Source organism: Oncorhynchus gorbuscha, linkage group LG04 (genome assembly GCF_021184085.1).
Source record: "Oncorhynchus gorbuscha isolate QuinsamMale2020 ecotype Even-year linkage group LG04, OgorEven_v1.0, whole genome shotgun sequence".
NCBI classification, from domain to species: Eukaryota; Metazoa; Chordata; class Actinopteri; order Salmoniformes; family Salmonidae; genus Oncorhynchus; species Oncorhynchus gorbuscha.
Genome location: NC_060176.1, coordinates 60,334,357 through 60,357,720, shown reverse-complemented (window position 1 = coordinate 60,357,720; position 23,364 = coordinate 60,334,357). Strand labels below are relative to the sequence as shown.

General features: G+C 44.7%; 1 protein-coding gene across 1 annotated transcript in view; it reads right to left on the bottom strand.

Moving 5' to 3' along the window:
- The window catches only part of LOC124034386 (E3 ubiquitin-protein ligase DTX1-like), a 51,363-nt gene that overhangs the window by 4,920 nt on the left and 23,079 nt on the right, over positions 1 to 23,364 (bottom strand). Inside the window, exons 2-7 of the mRNA XM_046347515.1 lie at positions 13,673 to 14,453; positions 7,089 to 7,150; positions 6,776 to 6,937; positions 899 to 960; positions 601 to 750; positions 122 to 283 (exon numbers count right to left, since the gene is read on the bottom strand). Coding sequence (XP_046203471.1) covers positions 122 to 283; positions 601 to 750; positions 899 to 960; positions 6,776 to 6,937; positions 7,089 to 7,150; positions 13,673 to 14,453 — 1,379 coding nt within the window. The remainder of the gene's footprint in view (positions 1 to 121; positions 284 to 600; positions 751 to 898; positions 961 to 6,775; positions 6,938 to 7,088; positions 7,151 to 13,672; positions 14,454 to 23,364) is intronic.

Sequence of the window (23,364 nt, the reverse complement as noted above, 5' to 3'; positions counted from 1 at the left end):
GAAGCCTCCTCATGTCAGACCCAGCAGTGTTATAGCACCGTAGATGGAAGAGAATAGACTTAAGAAGGAGAGCCAGTGGATGAGTGGACTGTGTGAGTGTGGAGGATATGAGGGTGGTGACCTGTAGGCCAGCAGGAATGTCATAGACGATGCGGATGGTCTTGGCCTCTGGGTAGCCGGGCAGGCAGTGGGGGATGACATGGTACTCCATCTTCCCAGGGGGCTGTGTGCCAGTCTTCTCCCCATAGATAGCCTTACAAGTGGGGCACTGCAGACTGCCATCCTGGATGGGGACAGATTCAATGTTCAATATTCATAACTAATCTAATCAAACAAATTTAATCTATTCGAGAGTTGGTTTCTTGACAGTGATCCTTCTTCTGTCCTTAATTGACTTTTAAAATGACCATGAACTGTGTTTAGCAGAGTAAGACCCGCTTCCGATTAGTTTGATATCAATCTAATCTAATTGTTATCATAGCATACCCCATCACATCAAATGGGGGGTGTAATTTCACCCACTACTATACAATTTCACCCACTACTATACAATATAATATTGATACCATAACAAGCGCTGGCGCGTATGCGCCTTCTCACCTTGTTGCCATTGTTGTACATGGCAACCAGGCACAGCAGATGGTACATGTGCCCACATTTGCCAAGTTTGCCCACCACCTCTGGCTTTATGCCCTTGACACCCTCGTAGCCTGACGACATCACCAGCCTCTCCCTGCAGATGGTGCAGTCCTGGGAAGGGAATGTGAGTGGGCACCAGTTAGACCATAAGAGCTACTGCATGTTACTGTAGGGTTGGGATGCATAGCAATAATACACTGTACAATGATTACAAACTGTATTAAAACTGTGTACGTGTGTCATCCAGGACTCTCCTTACCTCATCAGGGGCTACTTTCACTTTCTCCGTGTATCGCCGCACCACATCCTCTGGGTTTTTCCCTTGCAATCAAACACAACATTGAAGGCATGTGGTTGAAAGGAACAAAAAAACACTTACTCACACATAATCATTACTCGCAGACAGATGTGTTTTGTCCTTTGAAGACCCAAAGATGACTAGATGGATCTACATAAAGAGGCTTCTATTTGAGCAATAGGTAAACCCAGTGACTGGTCTGGGTCTAAATTACCATAGCCCTGCTTGATTGTGATGAGACCAGTCCAAGAAGAGAGTGTGGGTGAATAAATACAGTGTGTGATGTTGAAGAGGAGGTCACCTTCAAAGTGACACAGAACAATGAGCCATCACCCACACACTAGGCTAATCTCAGAGTGAAACCAAGCTAGCATAGCTGACAGGAAGAGAGGAAGAGACAGAAAAACAAAAGTGACAATGTGATTAATCGATGGAGAGGGTGAGAGAGAGAGAGAGAGATGGAGAAGGTTTGAGTTAGGGGAGAGTGGGGTAAGTTGAGACATCTTTTACATTCAGTATCACTACGTCAAGGAAAATATAGTATTCTTTCAGGATGTTGTGTATCTCTGGAAGTAATCAGAATTCATGTAAACAACCGTTTTGAAAACATAGCTTGGCACAATTTACCCTAAGTATGGAGTAAGTTGAGCATAGGTTGGGTACGTGGGTGATGATGTCCTGTGACAGTGGGTGATGGTGCTGGTAGGTCAAAGTTGAACTCATGGAATGGGGGTGTGGTATATTGTATATCTTAAATGTATACCCACATTCTTTTCAGATATAGATCTATCTGTTCAATATCACTTCCCCTTCCATTTCTTGACCAGTTGTTGTTTCAATGTGACCATCCGTAGGCAAGTTCTCTGCATTTGAGGCTACTAAGCCTATGAAACGGTCTGTGAAATTCTTGATATGTTTAGCATCTCAGACTCAATGTGATCAGATGAGACCTTGTGTTCCTCTGCTACTCTATCATAGCCTCACTTTCACACAGGTACATTCTCATTTTCTTTTTTTCCTTCAGTGTCATTCAGTCTATTTTATCATCCCTTGCTGCAGCTCGAATTGGACTTCTTCCCTTCTCTCACTTCCTTGGCTGCTCTCTCAAGAACCTCAAGGGGGGCCATACTCCTGCTTTATGTTTGTATAAACGGGAATGATGATGACAGCTTTGTAACAATAATAATGCACTATCTTTTAAAAACTTTTTTAAACATTTATTTAACTAGGCAAGTCAGTTATGAACAAATTCTTATTTTCAATGACGGCCTGGGAACAGTGGGTTAACTGCCTGTTCAGGGGCAGAACGACAGATTTGTACCTTGTCAGCTCGGGGGTTTGAACATGCAACCTTCCGGTTACTAGTCCAACGCTCTAACCACTAGGCTACCCTGCCGCTCCAAATCTTGAGTTCATATGCATGACACATTGCAAAAATATTATGCATAAAATGGACTAAATGTGATCATTATTTGTATGGGGTATCATAGTCATTGGCTCAACTTACCCCAAGGCAGTGGTGGAAAAAGTACCCAATTGTCATACTTGAGTAAAAGTAAAGATACGTTAATATAAAATGACTCAAGTAAAAGTGAAATCACCCAGTAAAATCCTACTTGAGTAAAAGTCTAAAAGTATATCGTTTTAAATATACTTAAGTATCAAAAGTAAATGTAATTGCTAAAATATACTTAAGTATCAAAAGTAAAAGTATAAATCATTTAAAATTCCTTATATTAAGCAAACCAGATGGCACAATTTTCTTATTTAAAAAAAAAAGTTACAGGTAGGCAGGAGCATGCTTCAACACCGCAACATAATTTACAAAGGAAGCATGTGTTTAGTGAGTCCACCAGATCAGAGGCAGTAGGGATGGCCAGGAATGTTCTCTTGATAAGTGTGTGAATTAGACCATTTTCCTGTCCTGCTGAGCATTCAAAATGGAACGAGTACTTTTGGGTGTCAGGGTAAAAGTATGGAGTATAAAGTACGTAATTTTATACTCTGTCAATCACCGTATTCTTATTGTCAGACTCAATAGCCTTGGTTTTTCTAATGACTGCCTCGCCTGGTTCACCAACTACTTTGCAGACAGAATTCAGTGTGTCAAATCGGAGGGCATGTTGTCTGGACATCTGGCAGCCTCTATGGGGGTACCACAGGGTTCAATTCTCAGGCCAACTCTTTTCACTGTATATATCAAATCAAATTTATTTATATAGCCCTTCGTACATCAGCTGATATCTCAAAGTGCTGTGCAGAAACCCAGCAAGCAATGCAGGTGTAGAAGCACGGTGGCTAGGAAAAACATCATATATCAATGATGTTGCTCTTGCTTTGGGCGATTCCCTAATCCACCTCAATGCAGACGACACCATTCTGTATACTTCTGGCCCTTCCTTAGATACTGGGCTAACCTCCAAACGAGTTTCGATGCCACACAACACTCCTTCTGTGGCCTCCAACTGCTCTTAAACGCTAGTAAAACCAAATGCATGCTTTTCAACCGTTCGCTGCCTGCACCCGCACGAGCGACTAGCATCACCACCCTGGATGGTTCCGACCTAGAATATGTGGACATCAATAAGTACCCAGGTGTCTGGCTAGACTGTAAACTCTCCTTCCAGACTCGTATCAAACATCTCTAATCTAAAATCAAATCTAGTCGGCTTTCTATTCCGCAACAAAGCCTCCTTCACTCAAGCCGCCAAACTTACCCTAGTAAAACTGACTATCCTACCGATCCTCGACTTCGGCGATGTCATCTACAAAATATCTTCCAATACTTTACTCAGCAAACTGGATGCAGTCTATCACAGTGCCATCCGTTTTGTTACCAAATCACCTTATACCACCCACCACTGCGACCTGTATGCTCTCGTCGGCTGGCCCTCGCTATATATTCGTCGCCAGACCCACTGGCTCCAGGTCATCTATAAGTCTATGCTAGGTAAAGCTCCGCCTTATCTCAGTTCACTGGTCACGGTAACAACACCCACCTGTAGTACACGTTCCAGCAGGTATATCTCACTGATCATCCCCAAAGCCAACACCTCATTTGGCCGCCTTTCCTTCCAGTTATCTGCTGCCAGTGACTGGCACGAATTGCAAAAATCGCTGAAGTTGGAGACTTTGATTTCTCTCACCAACTTTAAACATCAGCTATTTGAGCAGCTAACCGATCGCTGCAGCTGTACATAGTCCATCTGTAAATAGCCCACCCAATCTACCTACCTCATCCCCATACTGTTTTTATTTACTTTGCTGCTCTTTTGCACACCAGTATCTCCAATTGCACATCATCATCTGCTCATTTATCACTCCTATGGCCTATTTATTGCCTACCTCTTCATGCCTCTTGCACACACTGTATATAGACTTTATTTTTTTTCTACTGTGTCATTGACTTGTTTATTGTGTTATTGGCTTGTTAATTGTTTATTCCATGTGTAAATCTGTGTTGTTGCATGTGTCACACTGCTTTGCTTTATCTTGGCCAGGCCACAGTTGTAAATGAGAACTTGTTCTCAACTAGCCTCCCTGGTTAAATAAAGGTGAAATAAAAAATAAAAATTAAGGTCACCATTATGAAAACTTAGGACAATAAAGAGGCCTTTCTACTGACTCTGAAAAACACAAAAAGAAAGGTGCCCAGGGTCCCTGCTCATCTGCGTGTACGTGCCTTAGGCATGCTGCAAGGAGGCATGAGGACTGCAGATGTGTCCAGGGCAATATATTGCAATGTCCTTACTAAGACATTGCTACAGGGAGACAGGACGGACAGCTGATCATCCTTGCAGGGACAGAACATGTGTAACAACATTTGCACAGGATCGGTACATCCAAACATCACACCTGTGGGACAGGTACAGGATGGCAGTAACAGCTGCCTGAGTTACACCAGGAATGCACAATCCCTCCATCAGTGCTCAGACTGTCCGAAATAGGCTGAGAAGGGCTGGACTGAGGGCTTGTAGGCCTGTTGTAAGGCAGCTCCTCACCAGACATCACCGGCAACAACGTCGCCTATGGGCACAAACCCACCGTTGCAGGACCAGACAGGACTGGCAAAAAGTGCTCTTCACTGACGAGTCGCGGTTTTGTCTCACCAAGGGTGATGGTTGGATTAGCGTTTATCGCCGAATGAATCAGCGTTACACCGAGGCCTGTACTCTGGAGCGAGATCGATTTGGAGGTGGAGGGTCCGTCATGGTCTGGGGCGGTGTGTCACTGCATCATCGGACTGAGCTTGTTGTCATTGCAGGCAATCTCAACGCTGTGCGTTACAGGGATGTCATCCTCCTCCCTCATGTGGTACCCTTCCTGCAGGCTCATCCTGACATGACCCACCAGCATGACAATGCCACCAGACATGCTGCTCGTTCTGTGTGTGATTTCCTGCAAGACAGGAATGTCAGTGTTCTGCCATGGCCAGCGAAGAGAACGGATCTGAATCCCATTGAGCACATCTGTTGGATCGGAGGGTGAGGGCTAGGACCATTCCCCCCAGAAATTTCCGGGAACTTGGAGGTGCCTTGGTGGAAGAGTGGGGTAACATCTCACAGCAAGAACTGGAAAATCTGGTGCAGCCCGTGAGGAGGAGATGTACTGCAGTACTTAATGCAGCTGGTACTGACTGTTACACCAGATACTGACTGTTACTTTTGATTTTGACCCCCCCTTTGTTCAGGGACACATTATTCCATTTCTGTTAGTCACATGTCTGTGGAACATGTTCAGTTTATGTCTCAGTTGTTGAATCTTGTTATGTTCATACAAATGTTTACACATGTCAAGTTTGCTGAAAATAAACGCAGTTGACAGTGAGAGGAAGTTCCTTTTTTTGCTGAGTTTAGTACTTTCAATTATTTTTACTTAAGTACTTTACACCACTGCCCCAAGGTAAACATTTTGACTATATTAGCCCACACAGCTACAAGGATGCACTTTCATCCTAGGTTTAGAACCTCATATTGTAGATTATAGAGACCTCAACTGATGTATAAAACAATCTTTTGGACCTAACTTGCTTACCACTTTGCCATGTGGTTTCTTCCTTCACAGACTCCATGAAATTATGACATCTTCCTAAATATTTGGTCACAATTCATTTTGTGTATCGTTTCCTAGAAACAAGGGATGACTCAACTAACAATTTGGCTCAACTTACCCCACTCTCTCCTATGCATTTCAGGCACTGCCTTTTTAATGGCTTCATTAGCCGGATCAAAGGCCTCTTTAGCCTCCTTTTGAGTGGCAGCCAGAACAGGTCAGGATAACCACAAATATCTGTCCTGTTCTGCCTTGCTCCATGTGGGCTATGCTGCACCAACGCAGGAACAATTGGCTGCGACCCATTAATCAATGTTTGTTGTCATCCCATCCCAATTCCACCGCCTGGGTCTAAGGCTGGGGATGGAAGGATAGAGGGAAGAGAGGAATGGAATAGAGTTGGAGGTCTGGGTAAACAGGGTGATGCAGGGCTGGAAAACCCACAGCCTCACTGACCAATTAGGACAAAAACTCGCCCGGGGTCGCCTGGAATTTCCACAGCGTCAAATAGACTTTGGCCTAGCGCCAAAGCTAAAGCCACACATCTCACCACTAGATCATCATCAACTCATCTCACTACAATAGCTTCCTCTTAATTCTAGTTGTGGAAAACGCTCTGTTCATTTTAATGTGGTGGGTGTGACTGTTAGCCCTCCCTTTCCCTTCTTATCCAGAGAAGATATTTACTTTACATCTCAATGTCTCAACAGCATCTGTCTCACGCTCCATGACAGACCCTTCTCCCCTCCAGTGGTCCTAAGAGTTCTCCCTGTCATACATACAGACCTCTCCTGAGGTGCTTCTTCTTGGTCTTGCGGCGGATGCCGTTGACCCCAGGCACAGGCTTCATATCACTCTTGTTTATGGGCGGCGGGTGCAGAATGGGTTTAGGGGCCCTGGTCAGACACACAGGCAGGCCAGCCGCACACATCAGGATACCAGTAATACCTGGCATAGACACACATGCATACAATAAAGAAAAGAGTCATGTTGGTTTACTATTACGAGTAAGAATGGATGCGAAAGTTAAAGCACTCAATTAAATGCAGCCTCGGGAAAAAAAATGTTATTTCTAATTGCAAAAGAGGAGAACAATTACCTGCAATTGCTGGGTGAACTGGTCCAGAGACAGTAAGGTTCTTAACAGGGAGGGGAGGGACCCTACAGAGAGAAAAACATCCAATATGAAATCAAGTTTTCAAAAGAGTAAAAATAATGACACTACAGTTAGTTCACACTTTTTATGAACTGCACATTCTCAGTTAGAACGGCCACACTTACACAGATGTGGAATATGATGCCATTGTGCGAATAGTCCATGGTCACGTGTACTACACTAGCTATACCACAAACACAGTCAGGCCAGCTTGACTTATCTACTGACTGTTGAACCAGGGCATGATTCAGAACACACACTCCACACAGAGGACGAAGACGGTTGTTTACTCTCAGAGACATCTAAAGTAGAAAGCGATAGAAAGCTGTGCACAAAGCATGTTGGTCATGAGGAGCCTGTGTGAGTGTGTGTTGGTAAGTGCCTTTTGAGAAAACATGACCTCAGCTCCAGTCTGGTAATAGAGGGCACTCCCACACAGGGCAGACCAGGCTGCAGAGAAAGGTCACCTGTCAGAGGAGATAGGGTAAGAGACCGCAGACTGAGCTTCTGTTGCTGCTGCTGCTGCTGCTGCTACTCTATGTGAAGAAAAGGAACAACTGATCTGCAGTGACGGAGAGGACCACGTAGAAGAAAAGGAACAACTGATCTGCAGTGATGGAGAGGACCACGTAGAAGAAAAGGAACAACTGATCTGCAGTGATGGAGAGGACCACATAGAAGAAAAGGAACAACTGATCTGCAGTGATGGAGAGGACCACATAGAAGAAAAGGAACAACTGATCTGCAGTGATGGAGAGGACCACATAGAAGAAAAGGAACAACTGATCTGCAGTGATGGAGAGGACCACATAGAAAAAAAGGAACAACTGATCTGCAGTGATGGAGAGGACCACATAGAAGAAAAGGCAGCCATTTTGATGTCAACACAACCAAAACAGTTGAGTGCTTAGACAACGGTAGCAAAGAAAAGACAGCAACTTTGTATGACTGAATTATTACACTGTATTAACTTACATAGTATTTCAATACAGTAGAATGATATACATTTAGAATGATATACATTTTCTCAGTTTCCCAAAGGTGTTATGTAACATTAATACCATTGATCTAGGAGATCCCTTCCCCCATCTCTCTCTCTGTCTCTTTCTCCTCTCTCTTGCTCCAGCACCTCCCTTATAAAATCCCTAAAGAGATGCTGCTTTGATATGAGTAGAGTCCTGTGATCCTTTGCCAAGGGACCCTTTCAATGAACTCTGGAGAAATAAAAGGCCCACGTGACCTGGACACTCTGGGTCTGACCTGCCTTATCTCCACTCACTCTCAGGGGAACTATTGTAGTGCTACGCAGGGCCAAGCCACAGAGTAGTAGAGTAGAGATTTGAAGCGTGTAGGCCAGGGTAATGACCTAAACTATAGCATTGATGTATACTACCATTCAACAGTTTGGGGTCACTTAGAAATGTCCTTGTTTTTGAAAGAAAAGCACTTTTTTGTAAAATGTGATCAGAAATACAGTGTAGATAGACATTGTTAATGTTGTAAATGACAATGTCAGTCTATTCTTGTTCAGAGAAATGAAGGCTTTTCCATGCGAGAAATTGCCAAGAAACTGAAGATCTTGTACAATGCCGTGTACTACTCCCTTCACAGAACAGCGCAAACTGACTCTAACCAGAATAGAAAAAGGAGTGGGAGGCCCCGGTGCACAACTGACCAAGAGGACAAGTATGTTAGAGTGTCTAGTTTGAGAAACAGACACCACACAAGTCCTCAACTGGCAGCTTCATTAAATAGTACACGCAAAACAAGAATAGACAGACAAGTTTCAGAAGAAAGTGCTTTGTTTCTGGCCATTTTGAGCCTGTAATCGATACTCAACTAGTCTAAAGAAGGCCAATTGCATTGCTTCTTTAATCAGAATAACAGTTTTCAGCTGTGCTAACATAATTGCAAAAGGGTTTTCTGATGATAAATTAGCCTTTAAAATGATAAACTTGGATTAGCTAACACAACGTGCCATTGGAACACAGGAGTGATGGTTGCTGATGATGGGTCACTGTACGCCTATGTAGATATTCCATAAATAATCTGCTGTTTCCAGCTACAATAGTCATTTACAACATTAACAATGTCTACACTGTATTTCTGATCAATTTGATGTTATTTTAACGGACAATAAATTAGCGTTTCTTTCAAAAACAAGGATATTTCTAAATAACCCCAAACTTTTGAACAGTAGTGTATGTCAGACAGCTGTGTGTCCCATGTATGCTTGAAAGACATATATAATTCAGGCATTTCATGGAGGGCGTTGTTTGTGAATAAACAACTCATTCCCAGCAGAAGAGAGCAACATCCAACAAGAGCCCTTTAGCGCTCTCACACGCACGTGGAAGTGGTACAGCATTTGTAAACATTACATGTTAACACCATGAGATCATTCAACCATATAACCTCTTGCTGAGCAAAAACACCCAACAGCATTCCTTTCTACATTTTATTTCAAAATATGGGAAGCTAGTAACTCCAACTTTAAGCTTTTAACAAGACCCTTGAGTTCTTCTGGGGCCAGTGACCCGGTCCTTCCTGCAGCTGCAGCTGGGGCTCATGCATTTGGGCCACTGCTGACCTACATCCTCCCTCCACCCCTTCACCAGGGCCATGGTCACGAGTATACAGCTGCTAACCTAAAGGCCTCACACTTGCTCCTAAGATCTACTGAACATTTAGTTGTATTTACATCTATTACTAAGGCTGATGGTCAGATTTTACCAGGAGGAAGTACCTTACAGTAAAGGTACACATGTTCACTGAACACATATGTGTTAGGCTACAGTATTGTAGGAGTGTTGTCGTATTCCATGAGTTAGTAAGTACCCATTAACCTTTTTATCGCCTTGGTTCCGTCAACCCTTGGCACTCTCTTCATTCTCTGCTCTCTCTTGTCCTCACCTCTCTCCCAGACTGACTTTCCAGCCTGACTTGAGCAGGACTTAATTAAACTGAGAGCAATGTGATTTCCTCCCGATAGAGAACAAATCAGGCCCCGTTAGAGAAATGCTGACGGAGCCATTATATCTCCTCATCTGTTTATCTTTGCACCAGGAAGACAGGGGGAGAAGAGGAGAAAACTACAAAAATGCTTCATTTTATATTGATGTGATGGAGGACTGGGAGAGGCAGGCAGGCCCTGCCCAGGGAAAGAGAACAGCAGGAGCAATGCACTTCACAAAGCACCCAAAAACAGACAAATAAGCAATAATGACACAGAGCATCTATACAATTTCATCGGTTTGGTCTGGATGGGCCTTCTTAATTTATTCCGTTATTTATCCTTTCATTCGATCTAATGGAGACAGGGCTGAGGGCTCCAGTGGAGAGCAAAGCAGTGCAGTGGTAGGGCTGTGTAATCCCTGCTGCTTCCTCTGGCCTGTTCTCACCAGATAGCTAAGCTCTCCAGTCTGAACTGTCCAACACCGTTAATCAATTAACAGGAGACATGAGCACCAAAACCAATCCTACTCACTCAGCCAAGGGCAGAGAGCTGGGCAGCATAGTACCATTAACCGCTTCATAATGAAATGAGCTAGAAGTGCAAGTATAAAGGATCTCTCTTACCATGCCTCCTCCGGTGGTGTCTTCATCTTCAGAACACACACAAAGAAATGAAAACAATTCTATCTTTTAGACAGCACAAACAATCTCTGGGTTTATCTGTGATCTCAAATGGGGAAGTGAATGGAGGAAGTTGAGATGAGGAAGTGGCTTGCTGATGTTGAAATGACAAAAATCACCTGCTAACTGTCTCTGTGTCAAATTCGCATCACAGTGAACTGGAGCAAACTCTGCAAGTGTCTCTGCAACTCTGTGCTCTGTACACTGCAGATAGACAGAGAACCAGAGGCCTTGTTCATTAGGAACTATCCCTCAAACACTTAATAAGGTGATATGCTCCTTATTATACTAACCCCTAGGCTACCTGGGGTGGCAGATAGCCTAGCGGTTAGAGCGCCTACATAGGCGTAGAGGCCCAGATCAAATCCCGGAGCCGACAAGGTAAAAATCTGTTGATCTGCCTCTAAACAAGGCAGTTAACCCACTCTTCCTAGGCTGTCATTGAAAATAACAATTTGTTCTTAACTGACTTGCCTAGTTAAATAAAAGGTACAATTTAAAAAAAATCCACTCTAGTTTCTTCCTATTTGGAAGAATAAGTTACTAGTTGTAGGGTTGTTTTTATACATTGCTTTTATAAATGTTATGACATTTGTTATTTAGGTGCAGAAGATCAAGCGTAAAAGCCAATTGGAAAGCGAATTGCAGGTGGCAACCATTGGAAACTCAATATGAAAAGCCAATGTGAAATGTCAAGACAGACCAGTAGGGGGTGCTCTTTACTCCCCCTCTGATATTCACGATGAAGTCACAACAACCACAATGTTCGAGGAGATTGAAACTAAGCCTGAAATTATCTGGTAGTAAACGAGTTAATTAGACTACCTTATGATAATTTACATGTTATCACAAGGTTACTATTTCAACTGCATTCTTTGTCATTGGCGACAAAGGTATTGTGTCCACTATGTGTGGGTTTTACTGTTATCTGTCCATAAATGCACTAGCTGAAATGTGTGAGGGTATTCACGAGTCTGTCTGTGACGATATTCACGTGTCTGTGTGTGAGGGCATTCAAGTGTCTGTGTGTGAGGGCATTCAAGTGTCTGTGTGTGAGGGCATTCAAGTGTCTGTGTGTGACGGTATTCACGTGTCTGTGTGTGAGGGTATTCACGTGTCTGTGTGTGAGGGTATTCACGTGTCTGTGTGTGAGGGTATTCACGTGTCTGTGTGAGGTTATTCACGTGTCTGTGTGAGGTTATTCACGTGTCTGTGTGAGGTTATTCACGTGTCTGTGTGAGGTTATTCACGTGTCTGTGTGAGGTTATTCACGTGTCTGTGTGAGGTTATTCACGTGTCTGTGTGAGGTTATTCACGTGTCTGTGTGTGAGGGTAATCACGTGTCTGTGTGTGAGGGTCTTCAAGTGTCTGTGTGTGAGGGTCTTCACGTGTCTGTGTGTGAGGGTCTTCACGTGTCTGTGTGTGAGGGTCTTCACGTGTCTGTGTGTGAGGGTCTTCACGTGTCTGTGTGTGAGGGTCTTCACGTGTCTGTGTGTGTTGTTGTTAACCACACTCTTCCTTTGTGTGTAGAGCTACTTGCCTGGGAAACGTTGTTCTCCACCTCACCCCTTTCTCTCTGTCTTTCTCACAGTCTTCCCCCACAGCCTCTCACAGTTCCCTCCTGCCCACTGCACAGAGAGGTGAGAAACAAGCACTCCACCCACTCCAGGCCTCTGATTTGATAGGGCCCTTATAAATCACCACAGGACTTCTCAGCTGTTACACACACACACACACAATAGTACACTCCAGCCTGTTTCACACACTCAGGTGAGCTAAGGGCAATATCAATCTGCCACCTGTCCCCTCAGTGATGTGCTTCCATGAGCTGCTAACACCACACATTCCCTTACACAGAACTAGGCCTTGTGAAGTCAGTGTGTCTGCCCGAAAGACAGTATCATTTCAATGTATACTGTCTAACTGTTTCTCTCCCCATCAGCCGTGAGAGGGAAATGAAATGAAATGAGTTAACCAGCGGGTATATTTTAGTAAAGAAAACAGGATAGGGACTGAGGTATAGGTTACAGCTCTAGATACTACTTTCCTTCAGTACTCTTCACTGAATCGCTCTCGGGTCAGACCGCTCTGCTCAAGCTCCCATTTTTCCCTGATCTATTATTCATCTCTCCCCAGTGTATCTCTGCCTCCATGGCAAATGGGTTTCCACAGCTACACGGGAGAACAGCTTTACACATGGACACACACAGGCGTACACTTCCACAAGAACACACACTTAAACACACACACACACACAGAACAGAACAGAACAACCACCCAGTGCTTATCATCGAATAACACCACTGTGTGGTAGAAATGAACTGGGTAAAATTAGAGGCACAGAGCAGATAAAAGCTATTCCGAGTCTATTGAGACAAGCGTAAGCTTATTATTCAGGACAACCATGCTAAGATTGAAATGTGGAGCAGAAGGAAACAGTTCCCCACACTCCCCGGTGCAGGAAGAGATGAGAGACGAGACAGTACAGAGAGGAGAGGACAGAGAAGATATGGGATAAAGAGGAGAGATGAGAGAGAGAGGCAGCTGAGGCAGTATAGCTGTCAATGACCTGGAGCTGCCTCTGCAGAGCCATTGATCCCCCAGTTAACAAGAGGTGCAGTAAATCAGTAGACACACAACAGAGAGATGGGGGGGAGAGAGAGAAAGAGTGACACAACACAATGCACAAAGACACATACACTATATGCCAGCAGAGGTATTGTAAAGCTGTACAGCAGACAGGTAGACAGACAGAGCAAGAGTTATTTTTCCTTATATACCTTTCATTGCTTTCATCTGTTGTCATCTAATTTAAAATGCATTCCTAGTGCGTTTGTGTTTTGTTTTGCAAATCTGTAGTGGAATGTAATCCAAATGAATGTCATGGTTACCCTGGTGGGATGGCTCCTCTGGCAGTGCCCATGGAAATGCGCTGGGTGCCCGGCCGGTTCAGGTTGTTCTGCCCATTGATGATGGCATGGTGACCGTGGGAGTGTGCGTGGGCGTGGGAGTGGCCATGTGCAGGCGGAAGGGACGGCAGCGCCGGGGAACATGGAAAGTTGGCACTAGACAGGAGAGACTGCACCTGTTCAGCTTTGGCTTGGCCTCCTCCTGCGCTTATGTTGTTATGTTGTATATTATTGGTTCCAGCACTAGAGGTGGGGGACCAGAGGGTGGTTCCAGCGAAGGTGTTACTCTGCCGTACCACGGTGAGCGTGCCTGTAGCCCCCGAAGGCCCGGTAGCCCCCCCATACAGCTTACGGTGCTGAGAGGCCAGGATGGCATTTGAGGCAGCCCGCGTGCTGTTGACCAGGATGCACTGCTGGCAGGGGCAGGGCTGGCCGGAGCTGGCTCCCACGGGCCAAGACTGGGACTTGGGGATGGAGCCCATGATGAGAGGGTAGGCCAGGTCCATGCGTCGGCGCAGGCGGCGTTTCCTCTGGCTCTGCCGGTTGGTCTGGACCATGCTGTTGAAGTCAATGAGGTAGCAGAAGCCCAGAGAGGTCAGGTCCAGCCAGGGGTGCTGCTTCTCATAGGCGTTCTGGATGGTCACACAGATCTCCATGTCGTAGGGCGTCCAGGAGCCGCTGTCGTTCTCCCACTCCCACACCACACCCTTCCCCGGGGCCGACGACGGCTCATAGAAGTTCCTGTGGACCGGCCTCATGGTGCCTGGAGGAAGAGAGGGAGGATAGGAGGTCAGAGGAAAGGGAATAACTGTATGCATCCATCATAGATTATTCACATACCAAGATATCAAACCACTTTTCGTTTAAATCATCATGCATTTAAATGTATAATTCATTGAATAAATTGACCAAGGAAGCATCAAAATGAAAAAGCAACCCAGATACTAATATGTGAAAATGACAGACTGTCATGATTTTCTACAGGTCTCTTTGTTGAGGAAGGGGAAGGGGAGGGGGAGATGGAGGTGTACCTCTGCCCCTCTGCTGATGGGCCCTCAGCCCCCACCTCCATTATAACACAATTATTGTGGTCACATGGGAAATCAGGACACCTCTCCCCATCCATCTCCTGGCTCTCCGGCAGGGAACAACAGAACCCTTCCCCCATTTCATTTAGCGGCTAAATGCACACTCCCTTGGAGGGTAGCACCGGGGTGATAATGGAAGGATGAAGGTGTGTGTAGTGGGGCTGTTGGGGATGGGTGGGGGTCAGTGTTGGTAACCCCCCAGTCATACAGTCCAGCACCACTGGCTCCAGAGAATAAAACGCATCAGCAGAATCAGCAGCGCTGACCTTGAATTCCTGCCGCAAACTGTGGTAAAGGACTTGGCTTGGTGGCTGATTTCATTTGGAAGGCTGCTGAAAACCTCTGCACACAGACATCGACACACACACACACACACACACACACACACACACACACACACACACACACACACACACACACACACACACACACACACACACACACACACACGAAATAAAAATAAGAAACACACGAACATGAGCCTAAGAGGGATACATTAACATGCAGATTTACACCGTCTAAAAAGAGTGTGTTCTCAGGTCTCTGACCCAATAACTGGATGTGCAGCAGCTTCACACTCTCTTGTTAAATGGTATGTTAACACTAGCCTTATAAATATTTAATTATGTGGAGACTTTATTAGCTGGGCATCACTTTAGCTTCACCAACTAATGGTGAGTAAAAATAAACTGTCCCTCCCTTTAAGAGACATGTCACACCCTGACCATAGAGAGCCCTTTGTTCTCTAATTGGGGATCATACTTAAGGGTTCCCTGTTCCCACCTGCTTTGTGGGATATTGTTTTGTGCACCATGTAGTCCCGGTTCGGTTATTGATTTATTGTGTTTTGCTTAAAGTTTCACTTTGAAATAAGTATGTGGAACTCAACATGCGCTGCGCCTTGGTCGCGTTCTTACGACAACCGTGACAAGATAATTAGCTATCCATAGGCTGTAACAGAAGCTAATGTAAAGACAAAGCTGCAAAGAAATATACTTCACAAAAATATAAATTCAACATGCAACAACTACAAGTTGAAGCTACAGTTCATATAAGGAAATCAGTCAATTGAAAAAAAAATCATTAGGCCTTAAGCCCTAATCTATGAATTTCACATGACCAGGAAGATATGCATTTGTTGGTCACAGATACGGTAGGGGCGTGGATCAGAAAACTCGTCAGTATCTGGTGTGGCCATCATTTGCCTCGTGCAGTGCAACATATCTCTTTCGCATAGAGTATCAGGCTGTTGATTGTGGCGTGTGGAATGTTGTCCCACTCCTCTTCAATGGCTCTGAGAAGTTGCTGGATATTAGTGGGAACTGGAACACGCTGTCGTACATGTCGATCCAGAGCATCCCAAACCTGCTCAATAGGTGACATGTCTGGTGAGTATGCAGGCCGTGGAGGAACTGGGCCACTTTTATCTTCCAGGAATTGTGTACAGATCCTTGTGACATGGGGATGTGCATTATCATGCTGAAACATGAGGTGATGGCGGCGGATGAATGGCACAACAATGGGCCTCAGGATCTCGTTACGGTATCTCTAGCCATTCAAATAAAATACAGTTGACATCAATAAAATACAACTGTATTCCTTGTCCGTAGCTTATGTCTGCCCATAGCATAACCTCACCGCCACCATGGGGCACTCTGTTCACAACGTTGACATCAGCAAACCGCTCGCCCACACAACGCCAAACAAGTGCTCTGTGTTTGTGAGGCCGGTTGGACGTAATGCCAAATTCTCTCTAAAACAATGTTGGAGGCGACTTATGGTAGAGAAATTAACATTAAATTATCTGGCAACAGCTCTGGTGGACATTCCTGCAGTCAGCATGCCAATTGGGCAAACCCTCAAAACGTGTGCTGGGGACAATAAAAGGCCACTCTGAAATAGGCCGTTTTGTCACAACACAATCCCACAGATGTCTCAAGGTGCACCTGTGTAATGACCATGCTGTTTGATCAGCTTCTTGATATGCCACACCAGTCAGATGGATGGATTATATTGGCAAAAGAGAAATGCTCACTACCATGGATGTGCACAAGTTTGTTCACAACATTTTTGAGAAATTTGCTTTTTGTGCATATGGACAATTTCTGAGATCTTTTATTTCAGCTCTTGAAACATGGGACCAACACTTTACATGTTGTGTTTATATTTTTGTTCAGTGTATATAAATAGTGACATGCCCAAATGGAGGGTTGATTGTAAATCATGTTTCCTTGGTTATTAAAGCTAAATACCATCAGAATATGATGAAGGTAGGGTCATGACACTCCCATGAGAAATAACCCCTCACTAGGGTCAACTTGTGAATACATTACCCCATCCTATTACAGACTATAAATCATATACATCACATGTAAACCGCAGGATATAACCTGTCAAAAGAAGAAACATGGGAATGTTGAACAGCCAAGAGCCACCCCTCTAATTAAATGACTGATTCTGGTCTAGTGTTTGTTTGTGTATGCTGTGGTATTGACTGGGGTTAGCTAGGGCCTTAAGGAGAAAGTGAAGGTCACATGAAACCAAAACAGGAAGATCCACTCACAAACAGCACCAACAACCTCCTCACAGTACCTCATATGGCTACCTGACCAATGTACTAATCTACTGTTGTATATATAATGGCTCGAGCCCAAAGCTGAGGCAGAGTTGTTGATCCTCTCCGTGCGACCCAGCCGACCCTTCATGCCCTTCCTGACAGGAAACGGAGAGAGAGTGGTCACTTCCTGTCTGACTATGTGCTTTTGGCAGCAGTATCTCCCTTCCTGGAGTCTCTCCTCCTTCTCTCCCCTGCCCTGTCTCCCCTCTCCTCCTCCCCCTCCTCATGACATCCTCCAGCTGTCCTTGCCCACCACGGCAGCGGTCCCATTGGGTGAGGAGCAGTGGCTGTGTGATGTATCACTGTGTCAAGCCTCACTGTGGGACTCTAACCCCAGCTCAAACATGGGGTGAGTTGATGGTGAACTAAACTGTTAAGACTCATTCCACAAGTTCTGGAAAACTTAGTGGCTTCCTGATGATCTGTTCCCTCCCTGACAAAGTCTATCATTCATCTCTCTGTTTAATGGGGTTGTTTTTGCCTTGAGTTGAAGACAGGTCAGTCTGATTCCCTCCCTTTGTCTTTCCTCAGGTAGGACATGTCACTGCATCCTTCATTAGATAGCCCCCCAGATAATACAACAGGCCTCCTAAAGGAAGTAAAAGCAGATGCAATGTCACTTGTTCTGATATTATGTGAGCTCGTGTCTTACCGCAGACTGGCTGTCATACGTGTTTGCTGATTCCACAAAACAGAGGACCAGTTACATCATCTGCAGGGCAGTTAAATCATCATAAAAGTTGAACTCTTGGGATACACAGCAGCCATACTTTACAAACACTGAACATAATCAATAGCATAAACAAATATTTATACAGTGCTGTGAAAAATAATTTTCCCCCTTTCTGATTTTCTCTACTTTGGATACTGAACGTTATTAGATCTTCAACCAAAACCTAATATTAGATCAAGGGAACCTGAGTTTACAAATAACCCAAAGAATTGATACTTAGTTTATTTATTTTAATCACAAAGTTATGCAACACCCAATTCCCCTGTGTGAAAAAGTAATTTCCCCCTTACACTGGAGTGTAGCCTAGTGGTTAGAGCTGTTGGACTAGTAACTGAAAGGTTGCAAGATCAAATCCCCAAGCTGACAAGGTACAAATCTGTTATTCTACCCCGCAACAAGGCAGTTAACCCACTGTTCCTAGGCCATCATTGAAAATAAGAGTTTGTTCTTAACTGACTTGCCTAGTTTAATAAAGATTTTTTTAAATGAAATACTCAATAACTGTTTGTGCCACTTATGACTGCAACCAAATGCTTCCTGTAGTTGTTGATCAGTCTCTCACATCGCTGTTGCATGCAGAGATGCTTTAACTCAAAGACATTTGTGGGTTTTCAAGCATTAACTGCATCTCAATTAGATAGAGATTAGGTTAGGACCACAAATGTGTTTATTTTCATCCATTTTCATGTAGACTTGATTGTGTTTTGGATCATTGTCTTGCTGCATGACCAGGCTGCGCTTCAGCTTCAGCTTACAGATGATAGACTGATATTCTCCTGTAGAATTATCTGCTGCTGAACAATTCATAAAGATCGCAGACGGACAATTTACATTGACCCCCCCCCCCCTTGTACACTGCTGCTATTCGCTGTTTTGTTTGTTACCTATGCATAGTCACTTCGCCCCCACCTACATGTACACACCTAGCCTGTACCCCTGCACACTGACTCGGTACCGGTGCCCCCTGTATATGGCATCATTATTGTTATTCTTTTTGTGTTACTTTTTATTATTTATTTTATTTTAGCCTACATGGTAAATATTTTCTTCTTCTTGAACTGCACTGTTGGTTAAGGGCTTTAAAAAAAGTAACAGACTCGGTCAGGGAGGGGTTAAAAATGTCAGTGAAGACACTTGACAGTTGGTCCGCGCATGCTTTGTGTACATGTCCTGGTAATCCGTCTGGCCCAGTGGATTTGTGAATGTTGACCTGTTTAAAGGTTTTGTTCACATCGGCTACCCATAATGTTATCACACAGTCATCCAGAGCAGCTGGTGCTCTCATGCATGCTTCAGTGTTGCTTGCCTCAAAGCGAGCATAAAATGCATTTGGCTTGTCTGGTAGGCTCGCGTCACTGGGCAGCTCACTTCTGGGTTTCCCTTTCTAGTCCTTACTAGTTTTCAAGCCATGCCACATCCGACGAGCGTCAGAGCCAGTGTAGTAGAATTCAATCTTAATCCTGTATTGATGCTTTGCTTGTTTGATGTATACTGGTAAGATTTTCAGATATTACACGTTTCTAATTTTGACAGAAAGCGGTTTCATTTCAAGTGTACTGTTAGGTAGCTAATGTTAGCTGGGTGGGTCGCTAGCTAACATTATGTGTATGATCTTATTCTTCTCAGACACATTTGCTTGACTGGTGAAACCACAGATATGGCAAGTAATGTTCGGTGAGCTGTTCTCTCTCTCTTCGATGTCTGGAAGTAGCTGGCAAGTTAGTACAGAACGGTTGGATCAACCATTAAAGAGTTGGGTGGGGCTTAAGGCTTAAGAGCAGTGGTTGCCAACCGGTCGATCTGGTCGTTCTTCAAGGCATTCCTAGTTGATAACCAAATATTTCTTTAGAAAAGCCAACAAGCTATAAAGGCTTGCGCCTGTTTTTTAAAAATCGTGTTGAGCTGTTGCCGGTAGGTGCACTTGATTCAAAAGTCCTACGCACCTGGTAAGCAAAGTGTTTTCCATGAGACAAACTGGCGGACCGCCAAATCTGTGACTAAATCTAGAGCACCTACTGTGCTGCCCAATCGGATAGCTCAAATCACTATGGTTACAGAGCTTCCATGACCATGGCCACAGCTAAGTTTAATAGGCTACTAGCCTACGCAAGATTTAATAACTTTTAAAACCATGACCACAGAGAGACTGTCAACGGATACAGCAAAGTGCTGATGTTTTTAGGAGTGAGTTCTTACTATTAACACTATTACGAAACACACTTCTCCGTACAATGTGAATTTGTGCATGAGGCAGATGCGGTGCAACTCGAGTTTCGCCATCAGGTGGCGGTGGCGGTGTCTCCTCTCTCTGGTCAGTCTCACTGGAGAAAAGGAAGGAGAGAGCAGGTGGAAGACGGTGTCTCATCTCTGGTCAGTCTCACTGGAGAAAAGGAAGGAGAGAGCAGGTGGAAGACGGTGTCACCTCTCTCTGGTCAGTCTCACTGGAGAAAAGGAAGGAGAGAGCAGGTGGAAGACGGTGTCACCTCTCTGATCAGTCTCCTTGAAGGAAAGGAAGGAGAGAGCAGGTGGAAGACGGTGTCTCCTCTCTCTGGTCAGTCTCACTGGAGAAAAGGAAGGAGAGAGCAGGTGGAAGACGGTGTCACCTCTCTGATCAGTCTCCTTGAAGGAAAGGAAGGAGAGAGCAGGTGGAAGACGGTGTCACCTCTCTCTGATCAGTCTCACTGGAGGAAAGGAAGGAGAGAGCAGGTGGAAGACGGTGTCTCCTCTCTCTGGTCAGTCTCACTGGAGGAAAGGAAGGAGAGAGGAGGTGGAAGACTGTGTCACCTCGCTCTGGTCAGTCTCACTGGAGGAAAGGAAGGAGAGAGCAGGTGGAAGACGGTGTCTCCTCTCTCTGGTCAGTCTCACTGGAGGAAAGGAAGGAGAGAGCATTACATTACATTACATTTAAGTCATTTAGCAGACGCTCTTATCCAGAGCGACTTACAAATTGCAGGTGGAAGACGGTGTTACCACTCTCTGATCAGTCTCACTGGAGGAAAGGAAGGAGAGAGCAGGTGGAAGACTGTGTCTCCTCTCTCTGATCAGTCTCACTGGAGGAAAGGAAGGAGAGAGCAGGTGGAAGACTGTGTTACCACTCTCTGATCAGTCTCACTGGAGGAAAGGAAGGAGAGAGCAGGTGGAAGACTGTGTTACCACTCTCTGATCAGTCTCACTGGAGGAAAGGAAGGAGAGAGCAGGTGAAAGACTGTCTCCTCTCTCTGATCAGTCTCGCTGGAGGAAAGGAAGGAGAGAGCAGGTGGAAGACTGTGTCTCCTCTCTCTGATCAGTCTCACTGGAGGAAAGGAAGGAGAGAGCAGGTGGAAGACGGTGTCTCCTCTCTCTGGTCAGTCTCACTGGAGGAAAGGAAGGAGAGAGCAGGGACTGTGAGAGGCGATTGTGAAAAGTTGTTTTGAACGGTCATCCAACTCCGAATTCCAAGTAGGAAACTCGGGCATCTTTCTAGAGTTCCGACGTTTTGACCTGGAGATCACTGACGTCTTGATTTGACCTCGTTGACCATCAGATGCAGGTACCATCAGTCCAGTCAAATAAAAAAGCTAATGATTTCAATTCATGCTCAACAAGTGCTAAACCAACTGATCTATATTGTTATCAAATCTCGAGTTTTGAAATATAATATGGTCTGATTAACAATATTGGCAGGCCAATCATATAGCCAATATGCTGTGATAATGTATTAGGCCTAGTGCCCAGACCTCATTCCTATTAAACTGTCTGTGTGAGGTTAATGTAACATAAAATCTGAGCAGTAGATCTCAGCTTGCTTTTTGACTGCAAAAGTGATCTTGACTCAGAAAAGTTTGGTGACCACTGCTTAAGAGGGTGTGAACAATGCTGAATGGGTGTAGACAAAGAAGGGCTTTCCAATAGTAGTACCAAAACAGTTCTCAAAAGTGAGTTTACAAGTTCATTAACTTTCAAAGGAGAATTACTTTCCCATTGTTTCCTCAAATTTTGTGTATGATTTACCATTTTGTAGCTCTGAGTCTCTACTTTCATCCAATGTAAAAAAAACAGAAATTCAAATGCTGCTACATAAGACCGAATCCCGGTGGTGAGTCACATATACACAACAGATAGGTGCAGTGAAATGCGTTGTTTTACAGGGGCAGCCGTGGTAGTATGGCGCCCCTGAAGCAGATTAGAGTTAAGTGCCTTGCTCTAGGGCACAGACAGATTTTCACCATGTTGGCTCAGGTATTCGAACCAGCAAACTTTTGTTTACTGGCCCAAGGCTCAAACCGCTATACAACCTGCTGCATTAGCACACTGCACACCGTGTACACAGGCAAAATCCCTAGCTAAGGATTACCTTAAGGTAGTTTCAAGACTGAGCTAACCCCTTTATACTCATATGGTCATAGTAAATCCTATCCAAATCTGTCCATTTGGCTTGTTGATGTGTCCCTCCTGACTCTGTGATGTTTCAGTGGCCTCCCAGGGGGATCCTACAACACCCTGAATGGAATTTTCACAGATAATTTAATAGCACAAGTAAAACCTGACTTCATCAAAAACCCGCTGAAAAATTCATGAGATTCAGGCTTTGTTGTCAGAGAAACGCGGAGGTAGGATTTGTTGTCATAGTCATGGAAGCCTCCAAGGGTTTGTCCACAGCTGTGTGCTCCTAGTAACAGTCTCCTCTCCTCACGGAACAAAGTCCCAGTGGGGTGGACAGCCTCCTGTCCTCTCTTCCCTCTCTCATCTCCTGCTGACGCCAGCCTTCTCTTTCCCCTCCTGTCACTCCTGGCTAGTCACCAACACTCACTGACCCATTGTTCACATTTTCCAACCTGTCACTCATTGGCCACCATCCTGATCTTAGACAACACTCTTGTTGTCCACCTAGGCGATGGACAGATCTAGAGCTGGGAGAATCTGTTATAGTCAATTAAGGTCCACATTACCCAGCACTCATGGACACTCTTACTGACACTTGTGGCTGCTTCGAGTGATGCATTGTTGTCTCTACCTTTTTGCCCTTTGTGCTGTTGTCTGTGTCTAACCATGTTTGCACCATGTCTGTGCTGCTACCATGTTGTGTTGCTACCGTGTTGTGTTGTTGTCTTAGGTCTCACTTTATGTAGTGTCGTCACTCTTGTCGTGATTTGTATTTTGTCCTACATTTTTATTTGAATCCCCCGTCACCGCAGGAGGCCTTCTGCCTCTTGGTAGGCCGTCATTGTAAATAAGGATTTGTTCTTAATTGACTTAG